Source organism: Engystomops pustulosus, chromosome 1 (genome assembly GCF_040894005.1).
Source record: "Engystomops pustulosus chromosome 1, aEngPut4.maternal, whole genome shotgun sequence".
NCBI classification, from domain to species: Eukaryota; Metazoa; Chordata; class Amphibia; order Anura; family Leptodactylidae; genus Engystomops; species Engystomops pustulosus.
The window spans coordinates 267,110,543-267,131,627 of NC_092411.1; the positions used below are offsets into that span (position 1 = coordinate 267,110,543).

Genomic DNA, 21,085 nt, shown 5'->3' on the forward strand with positions numbered 1-21,085 from the left:
ACACTGTTATTATCTTATTTTACCTTATTTTATATAAATGGAGATGGTTTAACATTTGTGTAGGAATAAAGTTCTTATTCTTTATTTGCCCTGCATAAAATTCTGTTGTGTCAAAGCCAATTTTCTCTTTTCATTGCAATAATTTTTAATTTTACTTTCTAATAACCATAACTTTTTTCATTGTTTCATTGATATAGTCTTAAGAGGACTTGTTTTATCCAGGATTAGTTGTATTTTTCACCAGTTTTACTAGTTTATTTTTGTATTTCTCCATGTTACCCAAGACCGTGCCATCATGTGCCAGCATATTCTGAGGCCCAATACTTTATAATTTCTTCTCTTTCACATCAATTATGCATTGTGAGGACTTGTTTTCTACAGAAAAAGCTATAGTTTTTCTTGGAACCATTTTAGGTTACATATGACATGAAAAAGCCTGTGGGAATGATAAAAAATAGTTGTATTCTCTGACCTTTATACTATTATTGACCTATGAAGACTTATTCAACACTTTGTGATACTTTTGGAGTATTGGAGTTGGAGAGGAAAGCAGTCGGCCTGATCTCTTGAAGTGAGCTGTGCCACCAGTGTAGCCACAAAACGAATACACTACTGACAGAGCTGAGGTTTTCTGGATGGGACTCTAGTGCATAGCCGCTTATTAGTAGCGGTACTCGGTTTCACAACCCATCAATCAACTAGTGATGATCTTTCCTATATATGGGTCCGTTAATACAGGCAGTTCCTGGGTTACATACAAGATAGGGTCTGTATGTTTGTTCTTAAGTTGAATTTGTATGTAAGTCGGAACTGTATATTTTATAATTGTAATCCCAGCCAGAACTTTTTTGGTTTCTGTGACAATTGGATTTTAAAAATGTTGGGTTGTCATTAGAACCAGGATTATCTATAAAGCTTCATTACAGACGCCTGTGATAACTGTTACAGCTGATTATTGTAGCCTAGGACTAAAGTACAATAAATTACCAATATCCAGAGGTCCGTTTGTAACTAGGGGTTGTCTGTAAGTCGAGTGTTCTTAAGAAGGGGACCATACTGTAGTTCGCCAGAAATCCCCTTTAAGTAGGTTAAGAGCAGGGACAGAGAAGGTGGACATTCACCGAGGGTCCAAAGTGGACTCATGTCACTGGACCCCCACCACCTTTACCCGCCGAAGACTCATGAAGGCTGTGACTGCCAGCTGTAATGTAAAAAAGGTTGGGATCCTAAACCCTAGCTGAATGAAAGCATCCAAGTGATTTAGAGTCTCTGGACCTAATGACATGCTCCCTTAAACCATGAATAGGGAACATAGATAAGGTCAGTGACAGAGACAGTTAGAGACAGTTAGAGACAGTCTGAGACAGTCTGAGACAGTCTGAGACAGTCTATAGATACATATGAAATATTTTTTGTTAACCCGTTCTATTTTGTTATATCTGAGAGCAGTTATTTACTATCCCGGGCAATGCCAGGAGTTACAGCTAGTTATAAATATATTATAAAGCAGACTATATATTTGTTTCCCATGGTATCGAAATTATATAAATACATACAGAAATCCATTCACAACTACAATCACGACTATTTGTTTGTATACAGAATCTGACATTTGGTCATTTTTAACTGAATGTTGTTGTTTTTTTTTATCTTTTTCAGTTAATTTTGACCACTTCCAGATATTACGAGCTATCGGGAAAGGGAGTTTTGGAAAGGTAAGATACTCTATATTCTGTATGACGTGTGACTGATGTATGACATATTATATAAGGTATTGTGTACAAGTATCAATTACTGTTATTTTATTTAAAATGTATGAAATAATAGACATTAAGAAAGTTGTGTGTATAAAGGGCAACAGAAACGGGAAGCGGCACAAAGATATCTTTTTGGTTACATCTAAGTTATTCGTAAATGTGAAGGACCTCTGGTAGGTTCTCCAGGTTCTCAGTCTATGAATGGTTAAGAGAATGTACTGTGCAATTATTGACATTCTATAATCAGTTATTGTAGGCAGTCAATTATTGACGAGACTGATAGAGACTGCACTAAGTGACCTCCTGGTAGGAACGTCAGATCTGAGCGGTAGGAGAGATGGGGATGGCAGTAATTGAATAACAGTGAGAAGTCAAGTTGCAGAATTGTAAACTGGAGCGTTTATCTATAAAACATTTTACATAAAGTAGTTCAAGTAGATTTAATACTCCCATGTACAGCTATGCAGAAGGTTGACTTGACATTACATTTATGGAGACGCTCTATTCAATATGGCAAGGATTAGGAATCAGTATGCATACAATAGTCTTATTGAAGCCAAGTAAATAGACATGACCTGAGAAGAACCGCTTGTGTTGAGGGAAGGTCGCTAGAGTCTTCTTTGGTGGAAAGAGGTTTAGAGTTGACTATAATAAATACTATAATACAAGTGGTGGTATAGAGTCTATTTGTCTACATGGAACCCAATGTTCTACCTATGCTAAAGGCGGACTATGGGGCCCTTACATTAATATACTGTACATTGATTATCCTCCAGGTATGCATTGTACAGAAGCGAGACTCCAAGAAGATGTATGCCATGAAATACATGAACAAGCAGAAATGTGTAGAAAGAGATGAAGTGAGGAACGTCTTCAGAGAACTTCAGATCATGCAGTGCCTTGAACATCCTTTTCTGGTAAATCTATGGTATGTCTAGATTTTGTTCTGGTCTCTGGTTTTGGGTAGTGTCTCTTTGTCCCTTCCCATCCTTTTCTGGTAAATCAATGGTATGTCCAGATTTTCTTTTGGTGTCTGGTTTGGGGTAGTGTATCTATTTCCCTTCCCATCCTTTTCTGGAATTGACGGGTTACCCAGCTAAGAGCAGCAGGTACAAAGCCACAAACCTACAACTAGCACATGACCCTCTATACTTAGGATAGGCCACTTATGTGAAATTGGTTAGAATATGATTGGAGGTGCACCGAATAATCTGCTCTTATTCACGTAGACTGTCAATAGTCCATAGGGTAAATGGACATAGGACATGGATAAGTGATGGTCGTTATAGCGTATGGACCACAGTCCTACAGCATGCTCTCCATCATCTTTATATTACAGACTTTTGGGGGCTCGTCTTTGAAGCCTAAAAATAAAAGGTTGCCATAAATTAAGGTAATAATAAATAATTAACATATAAACTTCTGGGGGTCATATCTTTAGATTGGGTTGACAGATTTTGGAATTGATAAGGGTCACAGAAGCTATAAATGAGGTTTGTCATTGTGCTTTTTGTACTTAAAGAGGTTGGTGACTTTAATATAAAACGTAACTATTGCTTGGTGGCAGCCTATCAAACGTTTTTCAAACTTACCTTCATTACGAATTCATCAGCGCTTTGCCGATCATCCCATTTGGTCCCTGTTCCATCTTCTTTCTTCTTTGTCTTCCTGGTCGTCCTCCATGTCTCACTCACTGGAGGAACATGTGTCCTCCTCCCGTCCATTGTGCGGGCTCCTCTATCTTCTCTGTTGGGCGCATGCACAATGATGACAGTGGGCCATGATGTGCATAGCCACGTACCAAGAAGGTGGTGCCCGCTGATCCAATCTACTCAGAGGCATTGCATGCAGAGTGAGTTGAGGACCCATTAGCCCATCTAGTGCCCGTGTTTTATATCAACTTCTTTAATAGGGTGTTTCAGATGTCCCTAGATTTATCATAAGATTTCTACTGGTGAAGATCTGATACCCAGGACCAATATTTTTTTATCATTCCCCTTTAAGGAATAAAACAGGAACTGGCAGGAGGAGTAACCAAAGAGAGCTTATAGCCCCAGCAACCCCCATGTCTTTTAACATATGATATTTCCATGGACTATTTCCGATTACATCCACTACGACAGATTGAACATGAACTGTTGCCTTTGACAGTGTCGTTGATCCTCCAAATTGAGTATTTTTTGCCCACATTGATCAGCATTTTCAAAAACTTACTGGAGAGAAGAATGAATGGAAATACTAAGAAGCCAGTGGTAATGGCAGATTGGCCCACGGTTCACCAGGCACCACCATGCAGAGAATACAAAAGAGCTTGGTATTGATTGGCCCTAAAGGTCTGAGGCTAAAAAGTTACTGAGGAGCAGAATGAATGGAAATACTTCAGGGTCTAAGGATCAAGTGGTAATGTGAAGGCTGACGTATTCTGCCCAGATTAGGCCATGGTTCCCCGGAACCCGGGTTCCTGATAATACTGAAGAGACTATTAGGCTTTGTATCGATTGGCCCTAATGGTCTGAAGTTAAAAAGTTACTGGGGAGCAGAGTGAATGGAAATACGTCAGGGCATTAGGAGCCAAGGGTAATGGTGAAGGCTCACAAGTTCTGACCAGATTGGGCCACGGTTCACCAGGCATCACCATGCAGATAATATGGAAGAGCTTATTGATCTTGAAAACAAGTGGCCCTAAAGGTTTGACGCTAAAATGTTACTGAGGAGCAGAATGAATGGAAATACTTCAGGACCTATGAAGCCAGTGGTCATGGTGAAGGCTCACAAATTCTGGCCACATTGGGTCATGGTTCCCCAGTAACCACCGTCCCAAAATTACACAAGAGACTATTGGGCTTGGTATCGATTGGCCCTAAAGGTCTAAGGCTAAATAGTTACTGGGGAGCAGAATGAATGGAAATACTTCAGGACCTTAGGAGCCAGGGGTAAAGGTGAAGGCTCACAAGTTCTGGCCAGATTGGGCCACGGTTCACCAGGAACCACCGTCCAGATAATACAGAAGAGACTATCGGGCTTCATATCGATTGGCCCTAATGGTCTGAGATTAAAAAGTTACTGGGAAGCAGAGTGAATGGAAATACTTCAGGGTCAAAGGAGCCAAGGGTAATGGTGAAGGCTCACAAGTTCTGACGAGATTGGGCCATGGTTCACCGGGAACCACCGTCTTGATAATACAGAAGAGACTATAGGGCTTGGTATTGATTGGCCCTAAAGGTCTCAGGTTAAAAAGTTACTGGGGAGCAGAGTTAATGCAAATACATCAGGGCATTAGGAGCCAGGGGTAATGGTGAAGCATCACAAGTTGTGACCAGATTGGGCCACGGTTCACCGGGCACCACCGACCAGATAATACAGAAGAGACTATTGGGCTTGGTATCAATTGACCCTAAAGGTCTGAGGCTAAAAATGTTAATTCTTTACTGTAGCAAATAATCTTAGCGACCACCAAATGTAAGTTCTTCTGTTTCCAGATGTTTAAATAAGCTTTGCTTAGCAAATCCCTCCGAGCGTTTGTATTTAGATTTTGCAAATTTGCAGAAAACTCCATGATGAATGTTGAAATCTCTGACTCAATTCATGCAGAGACACGAAGGCGTCCGGATGGGGAAGAATTAAGCATTACTCTACACAAAGCACCCTGCCACCAAAACTCATTTTTTTGGAAGATGAGTTTTATTTTACAGTCTGGGGGAAATGAGAATTTGACAGACTAATGTTTTTTTAATTGCGTTACTCTTCCCCATAGTGAATTTCATTTTATGTTCAAATTATAGCTGAGGTAGACAAGGACAATGGAGAAGCGAGGGAAGTTTCACCGCTAGCGAAAAAGCACAGTGATTAGGAGAGGCGCCAACATGAAATCCATATTGAATAAATATTCCTTAGTGGATTTTTTTTTTTTCTTAAAAAAGACATTTTTGACTTTACATTATGTCAGGCGCCAGTTCACTGAATATCTATGCTCCTGCTGCAATTTAATGATACAAGAACCTAAAGGGGCTGCGCACAGTGTTCTTAATAAAAACAATAAATGATAATAAAGCTTTATTTATATAGCGCCATCATATACTGTAGCCCTGTACAGATCATAGTGGACATATACAGTGAGTGAGGGACCTGCTCACAAGAGCTTACAGTCTATGAGGATGATGGGGTGACACAAGAGCTTACAGTCTATGAGGATGAGGGGATGACACAAGAGCTTACAGTCTATGAGGATGAGGAGGTGACACAAAAGCTTACAGCCTATGAGGATGAGGGGGGACATAAGAGCTTACAGTCTATGAGGATGAGGAGGTGACACAATAGCTTACAGTCTATGAGGATGAGGGGGTGACACAAGAACTTACAGTCTATGAGGATGAGAGGGTGACACAAGAGCTTACAGTCTATGAGGATGAGGGGGTGATACAAGAGCTTACAGTCTATGAGGATGAGGGTGTGACACAAGAGCTTACAGTCTATGAGGATGAGGGGGTGACACAAGAGCTTACAGTCTATGGGGATGAGCGGGGTGACACAAGAGCTTACAGTCTATGAGGATGAGCGGGTGACACAAGAGCTTACAGTCTATGAGGATGAGGGGGTGACACAAGAGCTTACAGTCTATGAGGATGTGGGGGTGACACAAGAGCTTACAGTCTATGAGGATGAGGGACACACACAAGAGCTTACAGTCTATGAGGATGAGGGGGACACACAAGAGCTTACAGTCTATGAGGATGAGGGGTGACACAAGAGCTTAGATTTTATGAGGATAACAGGGTGACACAAGAGCTTACAGTCTATGTGGATGAGGAGGTGACACAAGAGCTTACAGTCTATGAGGATGATAGGGTGACACAAGAGCTTACAGTCTATGAGGATGAGGAGGTGACACAATAGCTTACAGTCTATGAGGATGAGGGGGTGACACAAGAGATTACAGTCTATGAGGATGAGGGGGGACACAAGAGCTTACAGTCTATGAGGATGAGGAGGTGACACAAGAGCTTACAGTCTATGAGGATGAGGGGTGACACAAGAGCTTACAGTCTATGAGGATGAGGGGTGACACAAGAGCTTACAGTCTATGAGGATGAGGGGGTGACACAAGAGCTTACAGTCTATGAGGATGAGGGGGTGACACAAGAGCTTACAGTCTATGAGGATGAGGGGGTGACACAAGAACTTACAGTCTATGAGGATGAGGGGGGTGACACTAGAGCTTACAGTCTATGAGGATGAGGAGGTGACACAAGAGCTTACAGTCTATGAGAATGAGGAGGTGACACAAGAGCTTACAGTCTATGAGGATGAAGGGGTGACACAAGAGCTTACAGTCTATGAGGATGAGGGGGTGACACAAGAGCTTACATACTATGTGGATGAGGGGGTGACACAAGAGCTTACAGTCTATAAGGATGAGGGGGAGACACAAGAGCTTACAGTCTATGAGGATGAGGGGGAGACACAAGAGCTTACAGTATATGAGGATGAGGGGGTGACAAGAGCTTACAGTCTATGAGGATGAGGGGGTGACACAAGAGCTTACAGTCTATGAGGATGAGGGGGTGACACAAGAGCTTACAGTCTATGAGGGGGTGACACAAGAGCTTACAGTATATGAGGATGAGGGGGGGCACAGAAGGTGACCTGTATGATGATCCGGCCATTCTTTAGGGAATAAAATAATTAAATGAATTGACAATAAAACAATGCTGAAAGAACCAATCACTAGCGGCTATCGGTATTTACAGAAGCCAGGGTGCGTCAGTCTGCAGAAAAACATGTTTCATTGTTGATTACATAGACAGGAAGAGAAATCACTGGAGGATTAGAGAAAAGGAAGCGAAAGTTACATGCAGTGAGCGTGATAGACCTTCAAGAAAAGATGGGTTGAAAGTTTGGTATTTAGGTATTAGCCTTATTTACAGAGGTAGTGCATTCCATAGAATAGGTGCAGATCAAGCGAAGTCCTAGAGATGTGAGTGGTAGGTTCGAATTGAGGAAGAAATCTTATATCACTGCAGCACTGTGCAGAGCTTTGTGGATGAGAGTGATTAATTTCAATTGAATGTGGAAAGTGATGGGCAGCCAGTACAGTTACTGATAAAGAGTAGAGGCATCCATGTGGCGTCGGGATTGATAGACCATTCTGGCTGGTGCATTAAGAATAAATTGTAGAGGCGAGTGTTTAGCAAGTGGACGACCGATTAGTAGTGAGTTACAGTAGTTGAGACGAGTGTGAATCAGTGCAACAATTAGACTTTTAGAGTTTTCCCTGATCAGGAAAGGAGGGATTCTTGAAATGTTTTATAATTCCAAGAGGCAGGTGTGTACTTCTTTCTATGAGCTAACATGCAGAACCACTTATACCAGCCACAACTACCCCGGGCTATTGGGGTTCCAATGGCCCACACTCCCCCCACAATCAGAGCCAGAACCAGAGTCTTCTGCTCTGCCAGTGTCCTTCTGCATCTCTTTGCTTCACCCCTTTCTAAATGCCTTGACCCCTACCTTATGCCCGGAATCACACCACTGAGTTCTACTTGCCCTGACCTTGGCCTGCCTACAGTTATTCCTTGAGTGACTGACCATTTTATGCCTCACAACGCCTCATACATTTCTGAAAAGATGTTTGTTCTACTTTCTAAACCTTGTTCCTCACTCTGGCTTTGTTGTATGACTCTGTCTGTTTTCAGACACTCACTAATAGTCGTAAATCACTTTTTTTCTACAACAAAGTCCTGGCATTGATATTACTGGAGTTTAAAATACACAAATTCATGAAAACATATCAGTCAACTGCGATTACACACAAGAAAACTCAAACTAAAGGATAAAATACAATGCTGAACTCACCATGCAGAGTAAGGAAAATCTACAGTCTTACTATTCTACTGAGTTTGTACTGTGGGTCGGGAGTTAGCGTTTTTTTCCTTAGAGAAAGCTGAATGCACAGGTCCTTCACTTCATTTAGTAGGTAAATCCACTAGTTTCACAAGAACCAGTAACTTGTCCTATCTATAATCACCCCCAGACCACCCACCCAGGTGTGTTTCTTCTTATATCAGAGATCTTCTAGTAAGGGCAGCATCCTCCATGGATCCCTGCTTGTCTAGACTCTGTCGTGCAATTTTATCATTTCTTGGTGACATCTCTGACTCTGATCCATGGCTTCCCGCCTTGATCCTCGCCTTGAACCTTGAACCACGCAACTGATATCTACCTACACTGACCTAAGCCTGTCTACAGTTATTCCTTGACCCACCAGCGACAAGTTAAATCTTGAAGCACTGTATAAATATACAATGATAATGATTGAGCAATATTAAAGGGAACTGGTCACCTACAGTACCATGTACATGACTGTAAATTAGTTTGCATGCTTACTGTGTGGCTTCTATGCACTTCTGCTCCGACCCCCAAAAAAGTCTAAATTAACCAGTTTTCTTTCCCTGATGCAGTCAACGAGAGAGGGGGGGGCTCTTGGAACTGCCCCCGGCCTTTGTCCATACAAGTTAGCTTGAACTTTGCACCCCCTCCCTAGAGCCGTGCAGGGAGGAGCTGACAGGTGCCAAATTGAAAGGTGGACCACGCAGCTCTAGAGGGGCACCATGCATGAGCAAGTACTGGTCACTGAGATAGCTTTCACATCCAAAAGTTCTCCTACTTCCATAGAAGCATTGGGGAAAGAAAATTGGGCGATTAAAACATTTTTTTTGGGCCGGAACACAAGTGCAGAGAAGTCACATAGGAACTATGCAAACTAATTTACAGTCAACTACAAGGTATCGTGAATGGTTTAGTACTGTATGGGGTTTTCACCACCTCTAACTTTCTTGCGGTCCTTAGGGGTCCTGGTGGTGGTATAAGTAAGATCAGCAAGCTATGACCTTTCCAAATTTACAACTTCTCTAATCCTTTGATTGACAGAGACATAGGGGCAGATTTACTTACCCGGTCCATTCACGATCCAGCGGCGCGTTCTCTGCGGTGGATTCGGGTCCAGCCGGGATTCACTAAGGTAGTTCCTCCGACGTCCACCAGGTGGCACTGCTGCGCTGAAGTCCGCTGAAATGCACTCAAGTACACCGGCCTATTCCTGGTGAAGGTAAGTGCAAGCTCCGCGACACTTTTTGTTTTTTAAATGCGGCTGTTTTTCCGAATCCCTCGGGTTTTCGTTCGGCCACACCCCCCGATTTCCGTCGCGTGCATGGCAGCGCTGATGTGCTACAATCCGATAGCGTGCGCCAAAATCCCAGGGCAATTCAGGGGAAATCGTCGCAAATCGGAAATATTCGGGTAAATGACCCCCATAGACTGCAGTTCAGCTGAACCTTGTAGGTTGGTCCGGTAAGACTCTGCGTCCCATATATATATATATATATTTATATATCACATAAAACCAACAGTTTATACTTGTGTTTACTCCTTCCCGGTTACAGATCTTATTCTAAAAATATTCTCAGTAAGAAAATACAAAAAGAAATATATAGGAGATAGGATAATCCAGCCAACAATAGTAACACTAATAGGTTCTTCTGGGACATTAAGCCTTAGAGCTGCACAAGGGATCTCCATCTGCTTCCATGAGGAACTGGACTGCTTCCAAATACCCTTACCTTCTGATGACTGTCCCATGGTGTACAATATTCTCTTGTTATTTGTATATTCACATGTTCAGCCTGAAATTTGTATATATGCCAGAAAAATAGCCTAATGTTTCCGCATGTGAGTTTTTGTTATTTTTCTAAATCAACGTGACTGGTCCAGGGGGCTGCAATGGTCCTTGAAGACAATAAAAAAGTTTAATCTTTTCCATTAACACAACATTCATAGGTAATAAACAGAAAATCCCTCTAATAACCATTTGTAAGGTGAATAAGACTGGTGGTTCTCTGTTCGTACATCGTAAGATAAAAAAATTGCTTACATTTCCAAAACTTTTTTTTAATTGGTTTATAATCATGCATGTGACCCAATGGCACGGCCAAATATGTGACCACTACAGACAAACATTGCTTGTATCAATGATAATTATCAATTATCAACAGTCAGGGTTATCATTTCATTTTTGGCTAAAAAAAAATGAGACTAGCAGTGAACTGGTGAGCTATCAAAAGGCACTATCAGGAGAGTGATAGGCCAGTGTTATTCCTTCTTGCGATTAGACAACTCTTAAAATTGATTGGCTAATCCAGTGGTGTAATCTTGGCGTTTATCAAAACCACTTCTTTTGGTGATTATAAGTTGGAAGCCAGGTCCAAAAATTTTAGGCTGGAGTGAAGTCAAACAAAACTTAAGATGTACGAGGGCGGTTCAATAAGTACCCATGTTTGACGACAAAGGGCGTTCCTGAGGGAAGTTGGTGTTATCATTGTGTGCTGCCATCTATCAAACGCCGGCAAAACACATTGCAGACTGATTGATTGGTTAGCTTGGATTTGGCAGCCATTTGAGTAAGACGTGTTTCATGATTTTCGCTAAGACGGAAAAAGAGCAGTATCATTCGGTAATTTGCTTTTTGTTTTTGGATGGAAAAAAAATTGCGAGGAGATAAAAACAAACTTGAATACTGTTTATGTGGACACTTCGCCATCTATGACCACAGATAGATATTGGTTCAACAGCTTTAAATGTGGGCAGACATCCTTTTTTGATGAGGAGCGACCAGGACGCCCAGCAGACGTGGTTACTGGGAAAATCAGTCAAAAAGTCCACGACATGATACTCGCTGATCGTCGAACGAAAGTGCGCGAAGTAGCAGAGGCCGTATGTGTGTCAACCGGGACGGCATTTAATATTTTACATAAATGGGATTTTGAAACATAGTCATCCCAGAAGACCATTAGCCTCTAAAAATTGATTTGATTGAGGGCTAATCCAGTGGTGCAATCTTGGGGTTATCTGTTCTTCTCTATAAAACTACCTCCTTTGGTTATTGGAAGTTGGAAGTTGGGGCAAAAAATTTTAGGTTGGAGTGAAGTCAAACAAAACTTAAGATGTGAATGGGATTTTGAGACATAGTCATCCCAGAAGACCAGTAGACCCAGTGGCTAATCCACTGGTGGAATCTTGGGGTTTATTTGTTCTTATCTATAAAACAACCTCTTTTGGTTATTGGAAGTTGTCAGGGGGTCCAAAAATTGTAGGCAGGATGGAAATCAAGCAAAATTTAAAATGTTAATGGGATTTTGAGACATAGTCATCCCAGAAGACCATTAGAATTGAGTGGAGTACAGGTTTGGCCTGCAAACCACAATGACCTTCAAAATGGGGCACTTCAGGGCTCCATTCTTGTGACCAGTGGTCAGCCCCAAGTGCTCTTACACCTATTCATGTCCATCCTACCATGTCATATTGACTGAACAACCCAGTTAAGAACCCTTAACCGTAAATACTCCTGATGAACGTGATTCACTTGTACAATCACACAACTTGGTGTGGACACATGGTGAGGGAATTTTACTGTCTATACATATTGCAATACTCTGCACTACAGGGAGATGACCTCTTCTGATGAAAACGAACAAAAAAAACCCCAACATATTTGTTGCAGAATATTCCACTGCATTATTCATTTTCTTATACCTATGCAATTTCCAGCTCACTGATGATTTTTTACTGTAAATCAGCCAAATACACATTTTAACCACCTGGGTTCCCTGCAGTGCGTTCCCATAGGGAGAGTTTTCCTTAGTCAGGATTTTATAGGCTACAGCTGTTCTATGTAAGGATCATTTACCTTTGGATATACAGAGTATAGTGCTAAAGTTATAGTCAACGTTCAGCCATAAAATTAAAACCACTTGCAATTTGTAGCTACCAAAACTTGGTCCGATGAAGGGCCAATGGTCAACTGGTGACCCATTTAATCATGGGCACCTAAAACTTATCAATACATATAGACAGTGAAGGGTAGGCTATGTGGTTCCACAGAAGATGGACTGTAGACAAATTTCTGAAAAGGCATGAAAGAAAGATGTCACAGATGACACAATAGCTTGTCCACTGGCAAATGGGATTACATTACTTATGGTAGGTAAACATCAAAAGGTCCACCACTGTACAGCCACATGGAAATATTACCTCATAACCAATGTCAAACTCCTAGAACAGTGGTGGCGAACCTATGGCACGGGTACCGGAGGCGGCACTCAGAGCCCTTCCTGTGGGCACCCGGGCCATCGCCCCAGCACACCAGACAGGACTCAAAGAATCTTCCTGAAGTTCCAAGCAACTTAAAAGATGCTGCTTTCCGTCATATTCTGATACTTACTTCACTTCTTGGGACTGTAGGAAGAGGGAGAATGAATATACAGGGCTGAATTATCTTTGAAGGTCCTCCTGCTGGCCCCACGATTCTCTGTGTACAGAGGGACACTGGAAAGAAGCTAAAATTATGCAAATTTCCTATTTTTCTACTAAGTTGCTGTCCTCAGAAGGCCAATATGATTGAAAGTTGTTGAACAGGGAGCAATAAGTTACTGCTTTAATTTTTGGTTGGCACCTTGCGACAAATAAGCAGGGTTTTGGGTTGCAGTTTGGGCACTCGGTTCGCCATTACTGCTCTAGAACATAGCCAACACAATTTTGAAATATCTTTCTTTAGTAGCTTGCTCTCAGGCCTGTTGGACTTTTATGGTTCGGGGAGGCCTGTCAGCAACTTGCTGACAGGCTCTTGTCTACTACTTAGGCCCTACTAGCTTGGCGAACCAGGAATATATGACTACATAGCAGCAGTAGGCCTCAGTGAGCAGCAAGATGCTGCAAGATGACTGGGCCCCATAGTGGTATTGAGAAGCCAAAGCCCGGACAGGAATGATTTTTGTTGGCCAGACACTGTATCTAGATGTCCTCTTAGCGAACCAATGCCTCTACAGTACAAAAGAGTAAACTCAGGGATTGGTTTTATATCATTATTTGAATTCATAGTTGACGTTCTGTCTGCATACTTTGTCATGTACCAACAATGCCAGGCCTGGGAGCCCACCTACTGTATACATTGGTGGATTCTGAAGATCTTGAAAAGTGGCCACCAGGATGCATTATGGGAAGAAGACAAGATGGGGGTGAACGTGTGATCCACCATTTTGATATTTCCTTATGGTAGTGGATGTACTTGAAAAACAAAACCTGTCCATCTTGAAGCCTTCAGGGCTCCTGCTGCCATTATCTTGGTGCCAGATACAACAGGACATCATTACGGTCTTGTGGAGATTGTGCGTCGATGACTCAAAGATATTCCGGCGGCACGATATTAGGTTTTAACGTTATGGCTTATGTGTGGGTGTTCAGAAACCTTGTAGTACACTGCACTGCTCAGGATAATGTCTGTAATATGTTGTGAGAATTGCGTTATACAGATGAGTAAGCCCGCGGCGTACAATTCCTACTCATATTTTACAATTTTTCTAATGATCTTTTCTAGGAACAGATTAGATGAGAAATATCTCATCACCAGCAGGTGTCTGATGTCATACTTTTAGTATACTGCTTAATTACCCGGACATAACAATTTGGTGGGGTAGCTATAGAAATATAAAGAGAAGCTTTAGAATATTAACAACCAGAAAAATTGATAGGCTGATTATTCCCAATTTGTAACAAGACCATCAACTACCATGTGCCACTCATAAAACTGGGGTCTTCAGTAGCACATTATAATATGGCTAATTTGGGCGATTGTCCAGGGCCCAAGGGGGATGCAGTTGTATACTAGATGTAATAGGAACACTTTTCATATAGCCAAAAGCCCATGCAGGGGCGTAACCTGAGGGGGTGCATAGGGTGCTGTGGCCCAACCGGGCCCAAGAGGCTTAGGGGGCCCATAAGGTGGCACTTTCCCATATGAGAAGACTAGTACTATAAACCATACATTATAGTCGGGGTCCTGGCATAGACTTTGCACCAGGGCCCATCAGCTTCAAGTTACGTCACTGGGCCTATGGGTCCACTGAAGACCCAGGAATACTAATGCACCACTTCTAGCTAGGTCCCTACTGCTGTCTTTCTAGGGTCAGCCTTGAAGGACTTCAGATATCCTTGGACAGTTTGAATCAGTAACAATGCTGAATCAGTCTAGTTACCCAGAGCCAGCTATTTATTTTCTTGAATTATCATTCCCATTATAGAACCGGTATGTACCTAACTAACTACTAGCTGTAACCCTAAGGCTGTAATCCTACTTAAAGCATTGCCCACTCTTTTAAATAGGTTGCCCATATGCCTTGACTGCCTTAGAATAATCCCAGAATTTTCATCAAGTGATTCAGCATTACTGCTACTTGTTTTAGTGCTGTCTGCAAACTCTCTGAGCATCTGTGTTTACATGTTTGAGCATGAATATATAGCAGGAGCTGCAGCAGGAGATTATGGCTCATCTTGCACACTACCCTGCCTTTCTCCCTCTGTCTGTCAGTGAGATGGACTGTGAGAGAAAGAGGCAAAGAGTGACACCATGAGAACTAGCAATGGGAAGTCCGACTCTTTATAGTAAACTGGATCATTATACTCCAATCACTCTAAAGAGATGGCTCTTCTAGCTCCTGAGTGCTCCCCATGTAATTACATTCGAAATAGTTTTCAGGCAGCCAGCTACCTGTCCCCACTCCACTTATAACCCAAAATTTGTGGGTTAAAATGGGGTGTGGTCACAGCATTGGGGCTGAACTAAGTGATCCGTCAGCTCTCAGGGCAGAGCTGACTCCTCTCATTCGCTTGAAGAAGTCGGCTCTTTGTGCCGCCAACGACATATCACCAATGAGAACAGACTAAAGGAGTGAGAAGCAGGAAGCTATATATATTCAGAGGACAACATGGTGAGAACAGGGAAAGGCTGAAGCTCTCAAAGAAGGTGCACGTATATTTATTTTATTTATAATAGAAGAGATTTATTGAAAAGTGGCCAACCCCTTTTATAATCTATTTCTTGCGGCTCCCCCTTACAAACACACATGACTTTGTGCATGAGTAGGCCACTAGGGGTGGAGTAAGACTGCCATGGGCCATTGGCTGTATGAATATTGTGACCCACCAGTCAAATTTATTTTAATGGTTTGAAATTTTAATGCCAACATGTGACACCAGAACCATTCTTCTTGAGAAAGGGCGAGTCATAGGTCCTGGAAGGATCTTTCTATACAAATGTGTCAAAGTCAACACATGTATGAGGTATCCAGTGTAGATTGTGTCTTTATTATCTTTGCCGGCCAATATTTAACTTGGGAGTGGTTTGGGTGTTCATGTGTCCCCTACAGCATTAGACCTTATGTGGCCACCCATAACGCCTATACAGGCAGTCCCCGGGTTACGTACAAGATAGGGTCTGGAGGTTTGTTCTTAAGTTGAATTTCTATGTGAGTCGAAACTGTATATTTTATCATTGTAGATCCAGACAAAAAAATTTTGGCCCCAGTGACAATTGGAGTTTAAACAATTTTTGCTGCAATGGGACCAAGAATTATCAATAAAGCTTCATTACAGACAATTTACAGCTGATTATTTCAATCTGGGACTATAGTAAAGCATTCAGAAAGCTTCACCAGAATTCAGAGGGGTCTGTCTGTAACTATGGGTTGTCTGTAAGTCGGGTGTCCTTAAGTAGGGGACCGCCTGTACTATAATCTACTACTACTACAGGCCTTGTCAGACTCCTTTGGTGGCGGTCTATTTATCCTAAGAACTAAAAGATCGGCATGTCCAACAACGTCCAATGATATATCCCCCAACATCTTCCCTCATGGCAAATCTGGGAGACTCTAATATTGACGCCCCTATACTATACATAATGCACAGTTGTAAGAAAGCTTTAGGTTTGTCTATGTTCTTCATGGGGTCCACAGAGGCACTGGATTAAAAGTCACAAGACATTAATTCCGAACAATGATCATGAAGTCTTCACTTCCATCCAACGCGATCCGAAGACCCAGAGTATGTATAAGCTAGAAACAAAATATATAATTTACAAAGCATTGATGGATTTCAATATTTCTAAGCCCGGTGTAATAGACAGACAAAGCAAAAGTGCAACAACATTAGTAATAATCAAATATCCCAGAAACCAAACCATTGTAAGCATTATTGTTGTAGCTGAAATCTAATCCGAGGTCCCCTGAGAGTGTAGGGAGCTGCCTCTTAGTGATAAGTGCTGGTGAATTATTGATACTTTGTAGTGTTTCTTACTACACACTTACTACACACATATACTGTACATCCATACATTAGACAAGGGGGAAACAATATTAAGGCCAAATTCCATGTTAGTCTGATATTAAAACAATGTAGTAACTCTAGGGTTATAATTAAAATTAAAATGTAAGCAATTTTAATGATACATTTTAAAAAGGATCTTTAAAAAATCATTAAAAAATGTACAGACTTTTCTGTATATAGAAGTATCAGTGATGTGACATTACTTATGCTACGTAACTTAATTGTAACAATCCATAACAATTCCAATACACCAATACACAAACTCAACATGACCCTGTAATGAGACACAGATTAGCTAGATATTAGACCTCCCCTATTTGACATCCTAGATTCATTTTCAAAATCTTTAACCCCTTTAACACTAGTCATAGATTGATGGAAATTGAAAATAAGGATTGATGACTCTTAGGAGGCTCTGTCAGGTTTTTAGAAATCCATATTCCGAAATTCGGAATGTAAATGATCTTTTCATGATATGATTCTCAAGGGTCTTAAAGGGTGTTTCCCATGAAAGCAAATTTTCACATTTCAACCCCTTAGTGATGTTTACACATTAAAGATAATTTTAAACCCTGTTTTGTTGCTGTTTTAGCTCCTATCACTCAGTGATTGTCAGTGTAAAATTCCAGAGTGTGAGCAGGGCTTTTCTAAGCAGACACTTCATGATTCCTCTGTGCTATGAGATGCTGTGTGCTGACAATGTGCTTAGATTATCAGAGCACAGGGGTTATATACACTTTAATTTATCTTTGAACATTCTACTAGTATCTGACACGAGAGATGGGACAGATCAGAGATGAGATGATGAGATCCATGAAATGTATATTTCACATGACATTCTCAGCTGTACTATTTCAGGCATAACATAACCCTGCTATATAACACAATCTTTCAGATCTGTTGTGCCTCCCCCAGATAAAGATCTTATCTGTCAGTAGCTTTTTACTCTCCTCACGAGCTGCTGGCAGGAAGTCTGTGTGTGTGTGTGAGTGTGTGAGCTCGTCATGGAATGCAAGGGTGGGGATAGCTGCAGAAAGGAGCTCAGGAGAATAATATGTCATCCCAACCCTAAAGTTATATTTCAGTGTATAGTGAGCTGAGCATGCTCAGTTACATACAGCCGGGTCCTGCCATGAGGCGGAACCCTGGCGAGGAGAGAAGCCGGCAGCCTCGGGTCACTCGACAGAACCCGGGGCTTCGACAGGAGGGATCGGATCCCCTGGTAAGCACACCCGGGGGGGGGGAAGGGATGTCCGATCCACGATGGGGACACTTACACATCGGAGTTTTTCCAATCCCGGGTGTTAGTGCTGGGTCTGGGCTGTGATATCACAGCCCAGACCCGGACCTATACTGACCTGATGTCCCGAAATCTTCTTCCGACGTGCCGCCGTAAAAAGGCGTCTCGTCAGAAGAAGTACCCTTAATACGGCGGTCATTAAGGGGTTAATGAACAACGGCACCACAATTCTTGAATCTGGCTCGCCCTGCACTATACACAGGCAAACTGCACATAACACAGACTGCACTAGTTTTGATAAATGTGGAACACTGTATCCCTGCAAAGGAACAAGGTAGTTAATGAGGTCACTGTCCAGGTCGCCATGATCACTGTATCAATGTATAGAAATAACACACTGAGTGATGTTACAAAGCTTGAAGAGCCGACACAGCTACTGAGGCCCATGGCCAATGCATCAATCTATTCCGCATGTTATCTTGGGCAACCCCTTTAAGAACATAAAATGGGCCCTGTATCTTGTAAAATTCTTAGTCTGATATCTATCCCTACATCTTACAATATTACATGTACCATATCTTATTATATACATAGTTCCAATGTTTAATCAAGCAAATTGCTGCTATTAAACTCCATTCTTCATTTGCATAGAGATACAATTAGCAAGACAATCACTTAATCATCATAAAAGCATACACATTACAGCCGGAGACATCGATCAGAATATTTTACGGATTGTTTAGTATCAGCCTTCAATAATTGCTTTCTCTTAATTGAATGTTACAGACATCAACTTTCGTTGAACCCCTTTAACTCATCAGTTTGGGTAATGCAACACACACAGTAGCTAAAGGATGTATTGTAATGGCAATATTTTGGGGGACATTTATTAATTTGGGCACAGGGTGGCGCTGGAAGTATCCCATGATTTTATATATTTGTGGTGCAAGGGATTCATGATTTGGCACACGGACTAAAAGATTAAAGAGGACCTGTCTACCTTAAAAATGGCAAGTAAGCAGCTCCTAGTGCCACAACAATCCCAGCAGTATTACAATACTAGCGTTTTTGGAACCCCCTGATAACACTTACAAATACTGCTGCGCTGTACACTAGAAACGCTGGACCGCTCTCAAAGCGGTCTGGCATATTCATGAGGAGGGCGGTCCAAGGCGCTTCCTCTTTCCCTGGTCCGCCTCCCTCACTCCATAGGCCATCGGTGACTGCCGCGCATCATGCAGCAGTCACCGCCCCTAATCCCACCTCCTCATGAATACCCCAGACTGCTTAGAGAGCGGTCCGGCGTTTCTAGTGTACAGAGTACAAAATTGCGCCTAAAAAATAGAAGCGCCAGAAAGGTGTCAGATTCACAAGTGGTTACATAATTTTGCACCCAAATACAAAACGAGTCGCGAGTGACAGAAAACCACCAAAATTGTGGCGCCAACACTTCATAAATAAGGTGCACAGCAAGGGAAAAAAATACTGCCAGTTTTCCATTTGAAAGGCGATGATAAATGATCCCTATTATGTAAAAAATATTAGTGCTGCTGCTATTGAACGAAAGTCGTTCAGATAAACCTTCACATTTTGGGGCTCAGATCTGTGGGAGGATGAGGGGGTCACAGTACCAGTATACTGATCCTGAGGATGAGGGGGTAACAGTACCAGTACACTGATCCTGAGGATGAGGGGGTCACAGTACCAGTATACTGATCGTGAGGATGAGGGGGTAACAGTACCAGTATACTGATCCTGAGGATGAGGGGGTAACAGTACCAGTACACTGATCCTGAGGATGAGGGGGTCACAGTACCAGTATACTGATCCTGAGGATGAGGGGGGTCACAGTACCAGTATACTGATCCCGAGAATGAGGTGGTCACAGTGCTAGTACACTGATCCTGAGGATGAGGGGATCACAGTACCAGTATACTGATCGTGAGGATGAGGGGGTCACAGTACCAGTATACTGATCCCGAGAATGAGGTGGTCACAGTGCTAGTACACTGATCCTGAGGATGAGGGGATCACAGTACCAGTATACTGATCGTGAGGATGAGGGGGTAACAGTACTAATATACTGATCCTGAGGATGAGGGGGTCACAGTACCAGTACACTGATCCTGAGGATGAGGGGATCACAGTACCAGTATACTGATCCTGAGAATGAGGGGGTCACAGTACCAGTACACTGATCCTGAGGATGAGGGGATCACAGTACCAGCATACTGATCCTGAGAATGAGGGGGTCACAGTACCAGTACACTGATCCTGAGGATGAGGGGGTAACAGTACTAATATACTGATCCTGAGGATGAGGGGGTCACAGTACAAATACACTGATCCTGAGGATGAGGGGGTAACAGTACCAGTATACTGATCCTGAGGATGAGGGGGTCACAGTACCAGTATACTGATCCTGAGGATGAGGGGGTCACAGTACCAGTATACTGATCCTGAGAATGAGGGGGTCACAGTACAAATACACTGATCCTGAGGATGAGGGGGTAACAGTACTAATATACTGATCCTGAGAATGAGGGGATCACAGTACCAGTATACAGATCCTGAGAATGAGGGGGTCACAGTACCAGTATGCTAATCCTGAGAATGAGGGTATAGAAGTACCAGTACACTGAACATGAGAATGAGGGTATAGCAGTACCGGTATACTGATCCTGAGAATGAGGGTATAGCAGTACCAGTACACTGATCCTGAGAATGAGGGTATAGGAGTACCAGTACACTGATCATGAGAATGAGGGTATAGCAGTACCAGTATACTGATCCTGAGAATGAGGGTATAGCAGTACCAGTACACTGATCCTGAGAATGAGGGTATAGCAGTACCAGTACACTGATCCTGAGAATGAGGGTG

General features: G+C 42.3%; 1 protein-coding gene across 2 annotated transcripts in view; it reads left to right on the forward strand.

Annotated features, from left to right (window-relative positions):
• Window positions 1–21,085, forward strand: part of STK32B (serine/threonine kinase 32B) — a 156,140-nt gene that overhangs the window by 33,542 nt on the left and 101,513 nt on the right. For both annotated transcript variants that reach the window (XM_072126095.1, XM_072126096.1), the window contains exons 2-3: window positions 1,660–1,715; window positions 2,534–2,685. In XM_072126095.1, coding sequence (XP_071982196.1) covers window positions 1,660–1,715; window positions 2,534–2,685 — 208 coding nt within the window. The remainder of the gene's footprint in view (window positions 1–1,659; window positions 1,716–2,533; window positions 2,686–21,085) is intronic.